The 18454-nt window shown below is 38.0% G+C and overlaps 1 protein-coding gene across 1 annotated transcript; it reads right to left on the bottom strand.

Moving 5' to 3' along the window:
- Positions 1-1700: 1700 nt before the first annotated feature.
- pfklb (phosphofructokinase, liver b) lies at positions 1701-17597 on the bottom strand. The gene is made up of 22 exons (XM_053634115.1): positions 17295-17597; positions 14784-14857; positions 14472-14549; positions 13071-13260; positions 11292-11457; positions 11100-11144; positions 10694-10802; positions 10427-10522; positions 10253-10345; positions 9405-9530; positions 8609-8673; positions 8466-8529; positions 7803-7949; positions 7651-7721; positions 7469-7556; positions 7215-7367; positions 6790-6954; positions 6519-6580; positions 6084-6195; positions 5095-5194; positions 2676-2781; positions 1701-2549 (listed from the first exon to the last, which is right to left on the bottom strand). The coding sequence occupies exons 1-22, from the start codon at positions 17374-17376 to the stop codon at positions 2402-2404; spliced, it is 2340 nt and encodes a 779-aa protein (XP_053490090.1). The 5' UTR covers positions 17377-17597; the 3' UTR covers positions 1701-2401.
- Between the last annotated feature and the right edge of the window lie 857 nt (positions 17598-18454).

Genomic DNA, 18454 nt, shown 5'->3' on the forward strand with positions numbered 1-18454 from the left:
CATTAAAAACAAAAAGAAGAAGAAGCAGGAGAAGCGTCTAACTGTGGACGTTAATAGCGACCAAAAAGTAAATACGGCACAGACAATACTTCAGCTTGTTGCAAAAATATGTAAATATTACAAACAAAAACAAGGTGTTGAAACATTTCCGACTTCCGACACTTTTTTAAAGCAAATATCTATGTGCAATACCACTTTTTCTTTGCATTTGTGTTGTCAAGTTTTGCCTGTTCTTTTGTGTTACTTTTGTCAACTTGTGCTTCATGTTTTTGTTAGTCTTTGATATACTTTTAGCCATCGAGGATGATTGATAAAATACAGACCTACTGTTGCGTAAATGAAACAATGTTCTTTGTACAAACACTAAATTTTCAGTTTAAACCTAATTTATACACGTTTGGTTATTTTATCCACTACCATTCAAATCACTTTGTAGTTATACCTAGTTGACTGTAGTTCATCTGGACCATCACTGACCAGATATTATTTGGCAGTGGATCATTCCCACTACAGCAGTCTGTGCTGCTGCTACGAGTGTATCAGGTACAACAGTGTTGCAGATTTTTTTTTTTTAATAACACTGTACACTTACTGACCCTATTAGGCATACCTACATTCTTTGTCCAGCTTAGGCTATATAGTTAATTTTTTTGCACAGTTTGTATTAATCATCATCTATCTCTTAATTAGTATCACTTTCTGACCACAGGATTGTTATCGGCTGGGTATTTTTGGTTGGTGGATTGTGTCTTCACCCCAAACACTGAAATGTTAAAAAACCCTGAAACACTGCTCTGCCTGATACTCATACCAGTGAAACACATGTTACTGTTATGTGCTTGTTCACCTAGCTTGTTCTCAAAGTGGGGTCAGAGGACCTCCAGGGGTCCATGAAACATAACCCACAGAGTCTGTCATTTTCTAATTTTATGACGGTGGTGGAAACCACAGCTTACCATTATCAAAGTTATTATGCCTATAAATAATGTCAATTGGAATGTAATGTTCTGTGTGTGGAAAGGTCATAAATAAATAAACTCTCTGGCTCCAAAAAATAGCCAAAATATCACTATACACATTTGAATTATTTACCTGATCTTTTGTAAAATAAATATGTACAGAGGGGGTCCGTGAATATTTTCTTAACAATTAAAGGGATCCCTTACTTTAAAAGGTTTAAGAACCACTGACTTAAACGATACACTTACATTGTATTGTAGTGTAAAAAAAGAAAAGGAAAGAAAAAAGAAAAACAGATGATGTGGTGTAATCTGGATGAACCTAATAAATTGATATTTGAGCACATATACACATTTATATTTTACACACACACACACACACACACACACACACACACACACACACATATATATATATATATACACAAAATTGGATTAAAGCATAATTTAAAATCATGATTTGTCAGGGTCAGGCTTACAAATCCAGCACACTACACATAGATTATATATTGTTTTGGAACCGCTTCATTTACATCTAGGTGTAATTTAGGACCTGATCTTTTTGTTGTTGTGAGCGCTGTGCTTATGAAATCAAATTCAAGACAAAAGGCAAATACAATAATTAATGCAATTTACATTTTATTAACATTGCTACAGAATAGTGAAATATCAACAGAGAGATAAAGGGTAGTTGCACGTTACAGTGGATTTTAGAGTTGTCAAATGAACACACAGACAAAAGTTAACTTATACAGTACTATGGAATCATCAATAATTGAACAAAATATTATCAGAACAACTTGAATTGGAAAGCATAACTAGAATGTATAACCCCAAAAAGCAGTCAAATTTCAAAAGTTAATTTTACTCTCCAAAAATGAAAACTGAATTTGATTTAGAAAACATTCAGACTTCTCTTTAGAAGGCTGATAAATTCATTTTAAATGAAAGACTTGGTGCTTCAGAGAACTAGTGAAAATTGAGAAAATGTTAGAAATGACTTATAATGCATTCATATTTAAGAAAACAGTAAAAGTAAAAATAAAAAATAAAAAAACTAAGGTAATTCAAGTTTATTTTGCAGCATTTTAATTACAAGCCTTACAAACAGTTATGCATGTGGAACACCAGTGCACATGTACTATTACGGCATTGAACACCAAATGGACATCAAAGATACAGACACTCCACACATCCATCTATGAAATCTGTGACTAATGGAAACAAATCCAGTATTTTAGATTGACATTCACAGAGATGTGATGCAACGCATGTCATGAGGGTACAAAAATATAACAACATTAGATAAACAGAGGAAGCCACTGAGGTAAGCACTGTTTTTATAGCGGTCGCTGGATTTATTGACTTAGGAGGGTTTAATCTGGGGTACACTGTAATCAGTAAAGTCAGGGTTGTTAGTATTGGTGCCTGGTTTTAGCTCTTCAGAATCCTGTCTCTATGCTGAGAGACCTGAGGGTCACATGCTCTATGTCCCCTGTAACATACTCCTCGAAATGAGTCTGATACTTGGCTAGCATTTTCAGCATGACACGCAGATTTAGCCACCACTGCTCCTTTGGCATCCTGTGTCTGCAGAGACACAAAGCAAGAAGATGCTTTAAAATTGCTCTCTTTCTGATTCATTGAAACTGAAACTCATGAGTTAGTTATTGTGACACATATTAGTACTAATTGTAAGAGGATGTGGTGACTCACTCAAAGTCTGTATGATCTTTGAGCTCTGTGACTGGGCTAAATGACATCAGTTTTCTGTTCATGCCAATAACACATGCTGTGTCTGCCGCATTGGCAAACACACGTCCTGGGAATGGGATAGGAAAAATGTCAAAAGATTAAAACGCATGCACTATATTCGCAAACACTCAAATCTCCTTTTTTTGTACCCCAATTCCGAAAAAGTTGGGACAGTATGGAAAATGCTTATGAAAACAAAGAGGAGTGATTTGTAAATGAACTTTGACTAGTATTTAAAGAAAAAAAGTATAAAGACAAGGTATTTGATGTTTTACCTGATCAACTGCATAGTTTTTTGAAGATAAAGGTTTATTTTGAGATTGATGCATGCAACATGTTCCAAAAAAGTTGGGACGGGGCAATTTAGGACTAATAGCGATGTGACAAGTTGAAGGTGACAAGAAATAAGAAGGTGATTTGAAACAGGTGAGACAATCATCTAATCATAGTATATAAGGAGCCTCCAAAAAAGGCCTAGACCTTCAAGAGCAAGGATGGGTCCAGGCTCGCCAATCTGACAACAAATGCTTCAGCGAATAATCACACACTTTGAGAACATTCCCCAAAGACAAAATCGGTAGGATTTTGGGCATTTCACCTTCTACAGTGCACAATATAATTAAAAGATTCAAGGAATCCAGTCAAATCTCGGTACGTAAAGGGCAAGGCCTAAAACCACTTCTGAATGTGCATGATCTCTGATCACGGTCTTAAAAACCATCATGAGTCTGTAATGGATATGGGCTGACATGGGCTTGGGAAAACTTTGGTAAACCATCGTCAGTCAACACCATTCGCCGCTGCAATCCACAGATGCAAGTTAAGGCTTTACTATTCAAAGCAGAAGCCATACATCAACACTGTCCAGAAGCACCGCCAACTTCTCGGAGCTCGGTCTCAACCGAGATGGACAGTAGCACAGTGGAATCGTGTTTTGTGGTCCGACGAGTCAACATTTCAAATAGTTTTTGGACAAAACAGCCGTCGTGTTCTCCGGCCAAAAAGAAAAGGACCATCCAAGCTGTTATCAGCGTCAGGTCCAAAAGCCAGCGTCTGTCAAGGTATGGGGGCATGTCAGTGCCCATGGCATGGGTAACTTGCACATCTGTGAGGGCACCATTAATGCAGAATGATATGTACACATTTTGGAGCAACATGTGCTGCCATCCAGAGCAGGACAACACCAAACCACATTCTGCCCGGATTACAAGCACATGGTTGCGTAAGCAGAGAGTGCGGGTGCGAGCATGGTCTGCCTGCAGTCCTGACCTGTCTCAGATTGAGAATGTGAGGCGCATTCTGAAGCGCAAAATAAGGCAACGAAGGCCCCGTACAGTTGGGCAACTGAAGTATGAAGTAAAAATGCATAATGGATGAATGGGTGAAAATTCCTCTTGCTAATCTTAACCAACTGGTGTCTTCACTCAGCGTCCAAACGCTTAATACGTGTTATTAAAAGAAAAGGTGATGTTACACAGTGGTAAACAGTCGACTATCCCAAATTTTTGGAGTGTGTTGCAGTCATCAGATTTGAAATGAGTGTATATTTTCAAAAATAAATTAAATTCACAAAGTAAACCATCAAATAATGTGTTTTCAATATAGTACAGGGTGAACTGAATTTTCAAATGACTCTTTGTTTTTCCATACTGTCCCAACTTTTTCAGAATTGGGGTTGTATAAAATAATAACTCCATGCTTTATTTATATAAAACCTCTTTTCTAAGTTCATACTACATTTTGTAATTCCACTATAATATAGTACCATAATAGTAATACTATAACTAGCAATGGTTGTATAGTAATTTATCTATTTGATTGATTTACATATTTAATAAATCCCTTTAAAGGTGAGATCAATTAATTTTATGTCCAAACTTTTTTTTGGTAATTATTTTGGCAAACATGTCCTCATATTCGGGTAATAATTTGGCTCCATAAACAGGACAAAAAGAAACCAAACCAAACCATCTGAAAAAGAAATTAGGTGGACCACCAATCTGTAAATTGTGAAATGCATCCTTTTAGCTAACTTTTGGCAGAAGTATAATGAACATCATAATAAAGCATCACAATAAAATTTCTAAAACAAGTCCTTTTCTTAGATCCCTGCATGATGCCAAGTCTAGCATTCTAATAATAATAATAATAATAATAATATTCAGTCTAGTATTTACGATGATACTAAGACACTTTATGTATATACATTTCCTTAAGTAATAAAAACAGTAGAGCTTCCGTTGCTAAATTTTTTTATTGCCCGTACTCAATAGGTCTTGCACAAGCAACACACGATCTGTATGAACTATGCACTTTCTAAGGAGAACAATTTTTGTATATATCTAGATCTGTCAGGTAAATATTGTCTCATTTCCCTTACCTTGTCTATAGGTCTCTTTCATTTTCTGAGTAAGCCACAACACAGCTTTCACACCCATTTTGGTGCCAAAGTTCCTGTCAAAGGGTGTTGGAACCCCACCCTGGAGAAAAAAAACACATTATATGTTGATTTGTTCAACTAAATAACATTTGATTCTATAAAATTAATTTATATCACTGAATCAAACTTGTCAAACGGTACTGATTAATTTGATATAAAAAGGCACAGCTCTGGCAGTAGTAAGGTCCTCAAGGCAAATCACAGGTTTTAATTAATGCACTAGTTGTAATATGTCAATTTCTATAGTAACAGTTAATTCACAGGGATTTTTAAGCCTAATAATAAATGGATTTTTAAAATGTGCAGTTATTTAGGAATAAAAACCAATTAATTGTAGATATGATGAAGTTTTCTGTAAGGAGATTTTATTTAACATTTTTGCAAGGAGCCTCCAGTGTCAGCACTTTGTAACGGAGGTAAATCTATTCATTTAGGGTTTCTTTTTAGCCATGGGATAGTCTTTAAGATAGTGTTTGAACTTTGTTTAAATGTAACAAGCTGACTTAACAAGAACACAAGGAGGATGGCTGTTTATTGCTGCTATAACAAAAGTGGTAACTAAAGTAAGTGAGAACTTATTTTGCAGACGACATTATATTCCACAACATTAAAAGTAACTATAAAGAGATAAAAAAAAAAAAAAGTATGACGTGTGACAAATTAAAAAACTGACATGAATTATTTTCCAAGAACAACATGCCCCATTGTGATTTATTCCATACTTATAACTCAATTAAGGTGTAAATACATAATGAAATCCGATTAATGAAATATAATGTAATATACAAATGAGTATGTGCCCGGACCTATTGTCTGGCCAAGTTGTGTAAAACCAATGCGAGTATGTAAATATGCAATGCTTATAGACACTATTTATTTGAATATGATTGTGCGCTCACATGGCCACGCTATGTTAATTCCTTCGTTACCTGCTGCAAATGTCCCAGTACATTAACCCTGCAGTCGAAGATTCCCTTCCCCTCAGCGGAGTACAACTTGTGGATGAATTCTGTTGTGAAGTGTTTGTGGCACTTCTCATTCCTACACAGAAGACGATGACCAAGATAAACTCTTCATTAAGTACACTCTCAATATACCATGATGCAATCAAGCTACAGTATGTCTGATCATATATATTTGACAGGTTATGTAAAAAGCACATCTTATATTGGATTAAAGCAGACATTATGAGACATTGAGAAAAAGAGAAAGATACATGAATTTTAGCCAATTAATGACGTTATTCTATGCATGTACTGTATACCTTCAATCCGATATAAACTGCTTTAAAACAAAGAGAAAAATCCACACCACAAGCAGTGAAAACCACATATAAGGATGCATTTTGCAGTCTTACAGCTTACCTCAGCACTAGGCCCCGCTGAATGTCATTCTTCATCTTCTCCGTCAAATGTTCCACATTCATCTAACACAATTAAAAGCTTTCAAATTTATCCTGATCACAGCTTTCAATGTCTTAAATGCTTGAATAAGCATCAAAATATTACTTTCAGCATTAACAGGCAATGATTGTTGAGCTTACAGCAAGGGGAACAGGACTAAACAGCACACAATATCATATAATGCATACATAATATTACAATGCAAGGTTCGGATGATATTGGCACGATGTACCTTTAAATCATGGATACTGAATGATTCTTCAAAGATATAAGCCGCATCTGCCCCAACAGCAATGCCTGTGGTGGTTGCCAGATAGCCGCAAAACCCGCCCATAGTCTCTACAACAAAGACACGCCTTTTGGTTCCTGATGCAGACTGCTTGATTTTGTCACAGCTCTGAGGGAATAGGTAACACACACTATATTAGCAATGATTACTGGGAAATAATTTTGTGAAAACTATAAGTTAATACTGCAGAGAAAACATTTTCCAAAAAAACCCCCCAAAAAATTAATGCATTAATATTATGCAAAGACCCCAATTGGTGTCCTTGTTGACTGCAAATGTTAATTATAAATTCATACTGTTCAAAATATGTATATGTTATGGAATAACATTCAGTGTCAAACATCATACACTTATATATTTGTTCAGACCTCCATAGCGGCATTGACAGCTGTGTCTGCTCCAATACTGAAGTCTGTCCCTGGCACATTGTTACTTATAGTGGAAGGTATCACACACATGACTATGCAGAGCTCATCATAATGTCCCCGTGCCTCCACCAGCTGGAGAACTCCCTCATACGCCTGTGAGGGTTAGACAGAGGTAATAGACACACGCGCACACACACACACACACACACACACACACTTCAATCACAATAAAAACCTGTTTGTAGTATTTATACCTCAAATCCACCGATAACCAAAAGCGACTGGATGCTGTACTTGGCAAGATTTTCCACAATTTTTTCCATGCAGGAGTTTGGCAGGGTTCTAAAATAAAGAGCAACCAAAAGCAACATTACCTGATCATTACCTACTTCATAAAAAAAGGAAAACAGGCAATACTCAAGGTGAAGAAACTGACCTTTTAGTCCCGAGCAGTGAGCCTCCTTGGCCAGTCCAGCCTGCTACATCATGCCAGTGCACTTCAGTCACCTGCGGTTAAAACCCAGATCATCTTCCCATGCTAGTAAATGAAATTAAACAAATGTGGCCCTTGTGGTCATTGGAGCTTACCATGTCTTTGGCCAGGCCTTCAAAGCCATCATTGACTGTGTAAACTCTAAGGCCCTGTGCAAGGCCCACTCTGACTGCAGACCTCACGGCTGCGTTCATCCCAGCTGCAGGGGCACCCACATTTAAAATCGCCATGGATTGATCACTCTGAACAGCAGGAGAGAAAGAGTGAGATGGATCAACAGAGATAAAAATAAATAAAAAAATAAAAATTAAAAAAAGAACAAAGCACAAATAACCAGAAACCAAACAACAGAAAAAAAAGAAAAGAAAAAAAATAATAAAAATCAGTGAGACATACAGTGCATCAACTCCCTCTGACCAATCAGATTTGGGAGTTCAACAGCGCTATGCTATAACAATATTTGATGTACAAAATAGTGTAACTTTCCATATTTTTTTATATTTGTTCTAGCCATGTTTCTCTTCTTCACACCACCGGAAAAACAGCAATTATTTAACCAGTAGTCCCCAACAATTAATCAGTGGATTTTAAAAATTTATTTATGCACTGTAGTTAACAAAAAAATCCCTAAACGTAATGGACAATACAGTTGGCTGGTCTAAAATGCTCAAGAACATTTTACATGTGGAATAAAACATTAAATAAGTCATTAAGCAAGGAATAAAGGTGTTAATAATAAACATGGACATATTCCTTACCTTTGATTGAGCTGGTTTCTGGTGAGCCAGGAGTTTATAGGTGTTCCAGTTGTTCTCGAAGCTCCTGCAATGAGGACATGAGACATTAAGAAAGATTCAGAGACTCACAGATAGACAAACACATGTCTCTTCACTACACTCACTTTCCACGTAGCTGAATGGCTTCATCAAACCGCTTCTCATTCATGGCTTTCTGCACCTCTTTCGTCTAAACACAGAGTGGAAACGTGGTATGCAGAAAACAGGACACACTTTCTATACATGTATATTCTATACATAACGATTGCAATTTATTATTAACTAAAGAATGTCACATCATACTTTTTATCAATTTATAGTTACATTTAATGTTGTCGAACGTATGAAAAATTCATTTCTGCAGCTTGTCATGTTACAGAGAAACTGGAAAGCCTCCCTCTTGAAGACTTGACTTTGGGAGAAAATGTACTGACTGTTAACGTGCTGACACTGGAGACTCCTTCCATAAATGTTAAATAAATATCCGATCACAGAAAACATCACCATATTAACAATGTCATTTTTCCTTATTAAATAACAGCATGCTTTTCAATTGGTTTATTATTATCCTTAAATTACGTCGGGCGTCCAATGTACAAGTCCTTGTGAAGTACGTATTAGAACAAGCGCATTAATATAAGCCTGCGATTTGAATTACAGCCAGTATTACTGTTGGATGCTGTTACTAACAAACAGAATTAATTGATAGTTTAGAATCAGAACTTAACAGAAACTCTCCACTCGTTTGAGCGAGAAGTAATTCATATAAAATCACTACACGTCTTGTTAGGACTAGCAATAACTATTTGTGTAAAAGGTTAACTAAACTAGGAACTTGTAGTAACCAACCCAGGGCATTAAAAGTTGGACTGAACGATGCACCCTGTAGTAGATGTATGTAGTTAATGAGTATTAAATCACCATATTGACACACTCCATAAGAGGGAGACGCATGGCCTGGTTACCAGACAGTCCGATCACACACGCCGGAGTGTCTTGTGTCGCCTCCAGCAGGGCCACAACTGCCTCGACCCCCAACTTACTGCTCTAAAGAGACAGATATACAGACAGAAGAATATATTGTCATCAACATTACTTTAAACCTTTTTAATTCTTCAGCTCTATTCTCTGTTCAGCTGTTCATTAGACAAACTACCATTAGACAGGCTCTTCAAGGAATTAATTAGGTTGTTTAAAAAAATTTAATTTTACACAATTTTCCCACATACTCAGGTTCTGTGTCCATATTAGGCTAATGAAAACCAGAAAATGAAAATCTAACAAAAAATGAACATGAAAGTTATGCAGACAATATAATTCTTAACTTAAATTTTTAATTACTGATTATCCCTGCTATTTTACATCTACTTACAAAATCTAAAAAAAGAAAAAAAGAAAAGGAGATTACATAGCTTAAGGATGTACATTAAAGTAAATATATGGAGATTTGGGAATGTATTTATGGAACAGATTTTGGATGAAATAAACTTCCACTGTGTTAGCTACATTAATACGCAAGTAAGTAAATTTTATTTAAAATCCACAGTTAAAACAGCATCTGTTAACCAAAGTGCTGTACAAAGATATATTATACATAAAAACAAATATTAGTGTCATAGCTCCAGTGTAAAACTAAGGAAGGAAACTTCAGAACTATCTTGGTTGATCAACTACATTTGATCGAAGTGGAAAATTTCATATATTTTATTTTTTTGCCAAATTTAAAACAAAGAGTGTAGCTTTTTTCACACTAAAGCCTAACAACTCACCAGCACCCGGTCGAAGGCAGAGGGTGTTCCTCCTCTCTGTACATGCCCCAGCACCGTGACCCGAGTGTCATAACCCAATCTGTTCACTACAAGCTAAAAATCCAGAGAGGAAAAAATACTGAGAAAAATATTAAACAATGAAAATCATCATCAGGAGAAAAACCTCAGACCTACATCTTTCACATAGTTGGAGGTTATGGGTTCGCCATGTTTATCAATAGCTCCTTCTGCAATGATCACAATGTTGAGACGGGAGCCCTTACTGCGGCTCTGCAGGAAAAGAAAAAGAAGAAGAAAACAAAAAACAACACACATGCAAACTTATTTTATATACTCAGGACACACAGGAAAAGACAGTTGTGTTTTCGTTTGAACCTTGATACTCTGGAATTCCTTAATATCTGAATGATACAAACAAAGCCTGCTGTTCTGCAGCCTCACCTCTCCCAGACGGGCACACATGTGGTCCTCCCACCCTTCCTCTGGAGGAGCCTCGGGGATAAAGACCCAGTCAGCACCAGATGCCAGAGCAGACACAACGGCCAAGTACCTGCCAACCACAGCACATCAAAATACAGAACCATCTGTCAATCTGTCAGAACTGACTACACTAAACTGCCGAAAACCCTGAAATGGAAAATAGTCCACCACCTGCAGAAAAGCAAGACATATCACGTGTATGATGTACCTGCAATGCAAAGCATTCACTAGCAATGAGTAATTAAAAATCCAAAGCAAAAAGTGAGCAATTAATTTGTACTAAACTGAACCTTGACACTCAATGTTAAACGTTCTAAAATTTCTCCGGCAGTTCACATACACAAGTGAAGGAAAAAAAAGGACTTACCCGCAATGCCGTCCCATCACTTCCAGCACAAATGTCCTCTGATGACTACACAAATTAAACACAAGTTTATCTTGCAATGGATATAATGGTTGTATATCCATACTGTATTAAAAACAGTGTACGGTCTTAACTTACCGTGTTATTATCATGACTATTTTCGTGGTTAGCATGTGCACACGTATGCCGTCTTACCTCTGTGCAGTAGTGGTGATTGCATCGATGACCTCCATGATGCGATGCAAGGCGGAATCAGCTCCGATGGTCATGTCTGTTCCACAGAAGTCGTTATCAATAGAACCCACAAGACCCACGATGTTCAGATGGGTATGCTGCTGAGCCAATGTGTCTGTGATTCTCTCTTAAAACACAAAACAAACATGATTACCCTCATCCAGTTGCATCCCCATGTTCATCTACAATAAACTGAAAGTTTACAAGACAGCAGTACAAACTTTTATACAGCATCATACAGCATACAGATTGGTACTGAAGATTTTTGGCTGCCTGTTTAAATTCTCATGTGAAAAGGCCATGAAGTTCAGTACAGCCTGTGTTACGGAGAAGACAAGGTGGCCACTGAAGTGTATTCATTCAAGTAAGTGGAGCGGAAACTACACAATAGAAGGAAAGGACATTTGTGAGGAGCCATCGATTACAGGGAGAGACAGAGAGCTCCGTTTCTGTCTCACAGTGACTTTCCCAAATCAGCTGTGGTTCTCAGTCACAGAAACACTGAAGCTTTTATGTTATCTCCTCTACTAGTTACATTCTTATATACTGAAGGTGTGACAGTCTACCGATATAAAAGGTATACAATGATATGGATATGTAATTATTTTCAGACTTTTTCCAGTTGCAAATTTTGTGCTTATTTTAAAATAAGGCAGCCTTTAAGATAACAAGATATAATAATAAAAAAACAACAAAAACAATAGAACGGGACACCAATAGCATGGACTGGCATGCCTCCAGCGCCAAATCTAGTCCTTCTTGTTACTAATTTGCATGCCAAAAATACCCTTAAAATACACTCCTTAGCCAGGCTTTCATCCACTTTTTGCACATTTCTGTTATCGACAAAGTGAAAGTACGTAAAAAAAAGTTTGCGATATTTGCGATCTCCCATCTGTTTCCACCCAATTGGCCTTTTACCGATAAAAAGGTGTGCATTATGACATCATCCTTTAAAAATACGTTTGCCCTTCAGCCGTTTCCATACATAATTTTGTGTATATTGCAAATTGAAAAGGCTGCTGAATATAGCGGAGCCAATGAAACTGCATATTGTAATTCCTTGCTGCATCTTGTGTCACAGCTTTGCAGTACGCTGGATGGCACACACATCCCTATTCTTTCCCGAAATAATGGATATATTCTGTCATGTTACACTTTTTTTTGTGCGACTGCTATTTTTCTTGACAAAAAAAAACCCTTGGATGGAAACGTGGCTATTGTCATGTTTATGAAACCAGTTTGAGACGACTTTTGTTTGTGACATGGTGCATTATCATGCTGGAAATAGACATCATGAAGGGATGCACATGGTCAGCAACAATACTTAAATAGGCTGTGGCACTGGAGAGATGATTGAAGATTGGTAATAATGGGTCCAAAATGTGCCAAGAAAACATTCCCCACTCCATTACACCACTTACACCAGCCTGGACTGTTGAGCACACGGGCTCTAATGCTAAAAGGCTTCTGCTTACCAAAACATCCCCTCAGAATCAGATCCTGGCCGTTTCTTGTAAGCGAACATCATGAAATACCAAAAAACATAACACTGAGCTTTAATCAGTGTTTCAAATTCAAAACCGATCTTCCATTCATGCTCTGTGGAAAGTAGTTCAATTGAATGCCTGCATTATAAACACAACCACACTTAGATCCTGTGTGGGGGAGGGGTTCCTCTGAGAAATAAAGTGTAAATTGTCTGCTCGTCCTTGTTCGGAGTATTTTAATGAAAGTTACCTTCCTGTACTAGCTGTGCCAGCAGTTCACTCCACTCATTGCGGAAGATGTTGGCTCCAGTGAGGCTGCCATCTCCACCACACACACACAGATTAGTGATGCCACGCTGCACCAGGTGGAAGGCAGCCGCCAGACGACCCTCTCTCGTAGTGAAATCCTTACAGCGGGCACTGCCAATAATTGTGCCACCCTGAAAGATACAACATTAAAAACTCTTTCGGGGATAGAGCTTGCACAGACAGACTCATAAAAACATGCCAATAGGGGGATCTGGCTAGTCTAAATTACTGGCATCTTATCCAGTGTGTATTCCTCACTGTTCCTGCGATAGGTGCCATATCCAAGATAAAGTGGTTACTGAAGATGAATAAATTATGATTTAGCTATAAAATGTATGGCAAAAGATTTTTGGCTAGATTTTTGTGACTTCCATTACTAGTTACCTATATTAGCCTCATAGGACCAAATAAAGAAATATACATCATATGCCAATACCCCACCGGCTAATTGGGTACACTTGGGTGGAAGTTTTTACTGTGTGAAACAATTTCTTTTAAACTTCTATTGAATAATAAGTAAATAATGAATATTTTCATAGCTTCAGTAATGGATAGAAAAACAGATTTACTCCATGGGTAACATGAATGGAAATCAATAAACCTGAGCTTGTTATAATTTTCTATACAAAAACTAAATTTAAATGTACAGAACTTTTTTAAAAAATATATCATTTAAGAGGTTTCTCGATAAACAAAGTATTTTCTTCACACAATAAAATAATTAGACCTCAGGTTATTAACCTAACCATTATTGCCAGCTTTACGATTCCCTGTCATTTGTAGCAGTCTATAAACTTCATGCATATATAGAAATCATTAGAGGTGGCGTGACTGAGAACATGTTCTTTACGTCCTGTTTCTGTGGTAGGGAATAGGAAGTGGACCATGCTGAGGATCACTGTCCTAATCTCAGATTAAATCCCTTCACTCAGCGTTCTCTCTTTTAATCTCAATCCCATCCTCTCAGTGCCATGAGCAATGACATTCAATAGGGCAGCATTAGGACAATAATTGTTGTTATTATAATGTACATTATTAGTTTTTTTTTTGATGTAGTTGTATTATATTTTGCATGTTAATTTATTGTTCACTATAATTTTGTGAAACTGTAACATTGTTTAGGTAGAGGCTTTAAATAAGCCCTCACAGGTTTTCTGCCTCTCCCTGCACTGTATTTTTGCAATTTTTTGTATATTCTTAATTAATTGTGCAAAAGGGAAAAAAGGAATTAAAAAAAAGTATACAGCTTTGGATAGAGAGACACAATGTACTAATGTGCATCTGGAATAAAATCAGTGGGAAAAAGCTGGGCACATTTGCCCTTACAACGATCCAGTCCTACCAGTTGGATGATGTTGCTCACGCTTTGCCAATTGGCAGGTTTGATGTTGTCACCTCCGTCCACAAGTCCTTGATAGCCCTTGGAAGAAATACATGATGTAATCTTACATTTACATTTATGGCATTTTGGCAGACGCCCTTATCCAGAGTGACTTACATTAATCTCATTTATACAATTGAGCATATGAGGGTTAAGGGCCTTGCTCAAGGGCCTAGCAGTGGCAGCTTAATCTCTTACTAAAACCAGTTCATGATGTGAATATCTGAAAGACCACTTTTGAGAAATATTCATTGTGTTCAATAAAGATTTTACCTCATAGATCAGGTAGACCTTGGCACCAACATAAATGCCCATTCGTGTTACAGCACGAACAGCTGCATTCATTCCTATACATTAAACACACACACACACACACACACACTTTACACACCATCAAATATGCATAGTACTAGTAATTCTGTTCATTAATAAATAGTCAGGAAACAAGAGTCTTTATATTATACATTCTGACTGGAGATCCTGACATCTAATCTGATTATCTAATTTTTTTTGGTTGCCTTTTTGTTTTCAAAAAGACTGTCCTGAATCAGCAACCAGGCACCTGTACATATTAAAAGCTCTCATGACTTGTATTATTAAAGGTTTAATTTTTTTAATGATTAATTCCTTTCAGCTAAGAAAAACTGCAATGTTTTGAGGGCATCATTATAGTTAAGAGCATGTCCTCCCCATGTCCATTTTGGTTATCTCAGGGTTCTCCAGGTTCCTCCCACCTTCCAATAACATGTCAATATATGGATTGGCTATGCTAAATTGCCCCTAGGTGTGAATGAGTGTGTGAACATGACTGGTATCCATTCTAGGCTACACCCAGTGTTCCCCGGATAGGATCTGGATTCACTGTGATCCTGGCCAGGATAAAGTGTTTGGTGAAGATCAATAAATCAATGCATGAATGCAGTGCTTTGTCACATTGTATTGTATGTCGCCTGGAAGATGAAACCTTCTTTGGAAAATCTGAGTTTGCAGGCACGCGTTGCTGTTGTTACATCACGGTGCTGTTGAATTTGACATATTCTGGTTTGTCAATAACATGACAAATTGTACTTTTTTTCATCTTAGTAACCTGAGAGAGAGAAAAGGAGAAGCTGGTGAAAAACTGTTTATAGCTTAAATGATTTTTTTCCCCTCATTTGGCTGCTCCCATTTTAGGGTCACCACAGTGGCAATAACCATCTGCATATTGATTCTGGCACAAGTTTTATGCTGGATGCCCTTCCTGACACAATTTACTGGCTCGTGTTTACTGGCTCCATTTACTGGCTCGTGTAACCCTCCAGTGCCTGGGGTTGGTGCCCTGCCTCGGAAACGAACCCGGGCTGCATCAGTGAGTGCACCGTATGGTGGCCACTAGTCCACCAGGGAACCAACCATCCATCCATCTTCTATACTGCTTATCCGTTTCAGGGATAACCACAGGGAAACCTGGAGCCTATCCCAGGAAGCATCGGGCACAAGGCAGGGTACACACTGGACAGGGTGCCAATCCATCGCAGGGCACAATCACATACACATTCACACACCCATTCATACACTACGGACACTTTGGACATGCAGCCTACTCAGCCTACCATGCATGTCTTTGGACTGGGGGAGGAAACCGGAGTACCCGGAGGAAATTCAGCACATGCAAACTCCGCACACACAGGTGGGAATCGAACCCCCAATCCTGGAGGTGTGAGGCGAACGTGCTAACCACTAAGCCACTGTGCACCCCACCAGGGAAACATACCTTAAATACACACCGTTTGATCAGCACTAAAAGTTCTTTGCATATGTTTTGGTATTTCCCCTATAAATATAGGGGTATTTCCCCTATAACCTAATTTCCTCAATCAAACCACCATCCATGCATCCCAAGGAACTCGGGGGCACAAGGCGAGGGACACCCAGGACAGGGTGCCAACCGATCAGAGAGCACAACCATATACACAGTCACACACTACAGACAATTTGGAAATGCCAATCAGCCAACAGTGCATGTCTTTGAACTGGAGGTGTAAACTGGAGTACCTGAAGGATAACCCCTGAAGCATGGGGAGAAACCCCTGGCACACAGGGTGGAGGTGGGAATCGAACCCCCAACCCTAGAGGTGCAAGGCAAGTGTCCCCCCTCTCAAACTACCACACATTTCTTATTTAAACGTAATTAGAATAATCAGTGGAGTGGCCTGGAGTGAATACGAGATAAATACATAAAACAGAACCCTGTTGCGTGTGAGACACGCCCACTGCACGTACACAGCTGCTGTACGTGACATGTCGCGTTACGTGACAGTTCCTCAGTCCGGTCTTACACAATTCATCCTGTAATTTAATGCGCTGAGGAATTTTAGGATAAAACTATTTTAATGAGGTTTAGACGGCGTTGTTTAATGCAGTGCGTCATAACAACCCTTGTAAATAAATAAATAAATAAATAGATAGATAGATAGATATAAAATATATTCTTCAATTCAAAATGCTTCAACGTGGATGCTGAACTGATCTGAATCCAGAGATGCTTAAAATGCAACAAGGTTGAGAGAAAAAAAAGTACATGCAAATTCGCCAAGATTGAGCTGAATTCCTCTGTATAAGTGGGCGAATGAACATGCATGGGATATTTCTAGAATAAAGCTAATGATTAACATGGAGCTCAGTAATCTATTCCCAGAGTGATCCCTGCAACTCTACTGAGAGGTTGTAGCGTGTTTAATCCATGATCTGGTTTATATATTATACAGAGTCGTTAGCTTTTTGTTTGTTTATTTATTTGTTTACCTTGTGCATCTCCACCGCTTGTGAGAACAGCAATGGCTTTCCCAGCTCCTGCCATACGCAGCTTCTCAAAATCCACCAACATGATGCACAGATTTCTGCACACAACTCCCTGGTAATTTGCTTTGATTTCCGAGATCCGGAGTCTCCAGCAATATTTATACACCCTGTGCTTTTAATCTGACCTCAAAACACAATACAAGCTGCCTGGCTATGACCACTGTTGGTCGTGTAAAGACCTTTTCAGCATTCACAAGGCACACTGCTGTGCTCTCTACTGCTACTCCGCCTACTTATATGCACTACACGTTTGTTTAAGGGCCGGAGATGTATTTTTTTCTTTTCAGTGCACGGTGCAATGCATTAAAATTATGGAGAAATATTCTTTTAAAAAAAGCACTGCATATTACTTTATCCTATGCTCCTAAATATAAACGTGTTTACTAAATGCAAACTTGAATATCAGTATTATTTCTATAGTAGGAGGAGTTAATCACCATATCTGGGTCAATCGAGGTCCTCCTACTTACACTTAATGATATATACTGCAGAACTTTGCATAATATTCAGCATTTACTTGTATTTATTAGACCAGTTGTTCGTGCTGACAACAGTTCACATGGATCATCTGACAAATAGTGGATTAATTGTGTAGCAGAAGTGGAGGTTAAAACATGCAGCCACCCTTTCAGATGAAGTGGTTGTGGGATTTTAAGTGGGTTGCAACATCTGAGCCTCTTTATCAACAGCAACACATTCCAGGCTCTTCTGAAACTGCTTATGCATTAACCTTTACTCTTGTGGAGGAATAATGCAATCATTAAAATGCGTGAAAAATCGTTCATTTTGATTTGCATTCGCTTAAATGCACAGCTAAAAATAAAGATAAAATGACTGTAAATTCGCTTCTAGTTGCCCTATTTTTTAAGCCACGACACAAATAAGCGCATGTGAAATGTCGCCTTCTAGCGGTTTTGTGAGGAGTTGCATTCTTTGCGCATGCGCAATGTCGCTTGTTTAGCACTAAACGCTGTGACGTGTGGCAACCAAGCAAGCTATATAGAATACTTCAGGTGACTAGGAATGATGTACAAGTTGTAGTATTTTAAACTATGACACAAAACACGTGTGTGAGGTGTCGATTTAATTAAATTCAGTGAGCT

Source organism: Ictalurus furcatus, chromosome 10 (assembly GCF_023375685.1).
Source record: "Ictalurus furcatus strain D&B chromosome 10, Billie_1.0, whole genome shotgun sequence".
Lineage (NCBI taxonomy): Eukaryota > Metazoa > Chordata > Actinopteri > Siluriformes > Ictaluridae > Ictalurus > Ictalurus furcatus.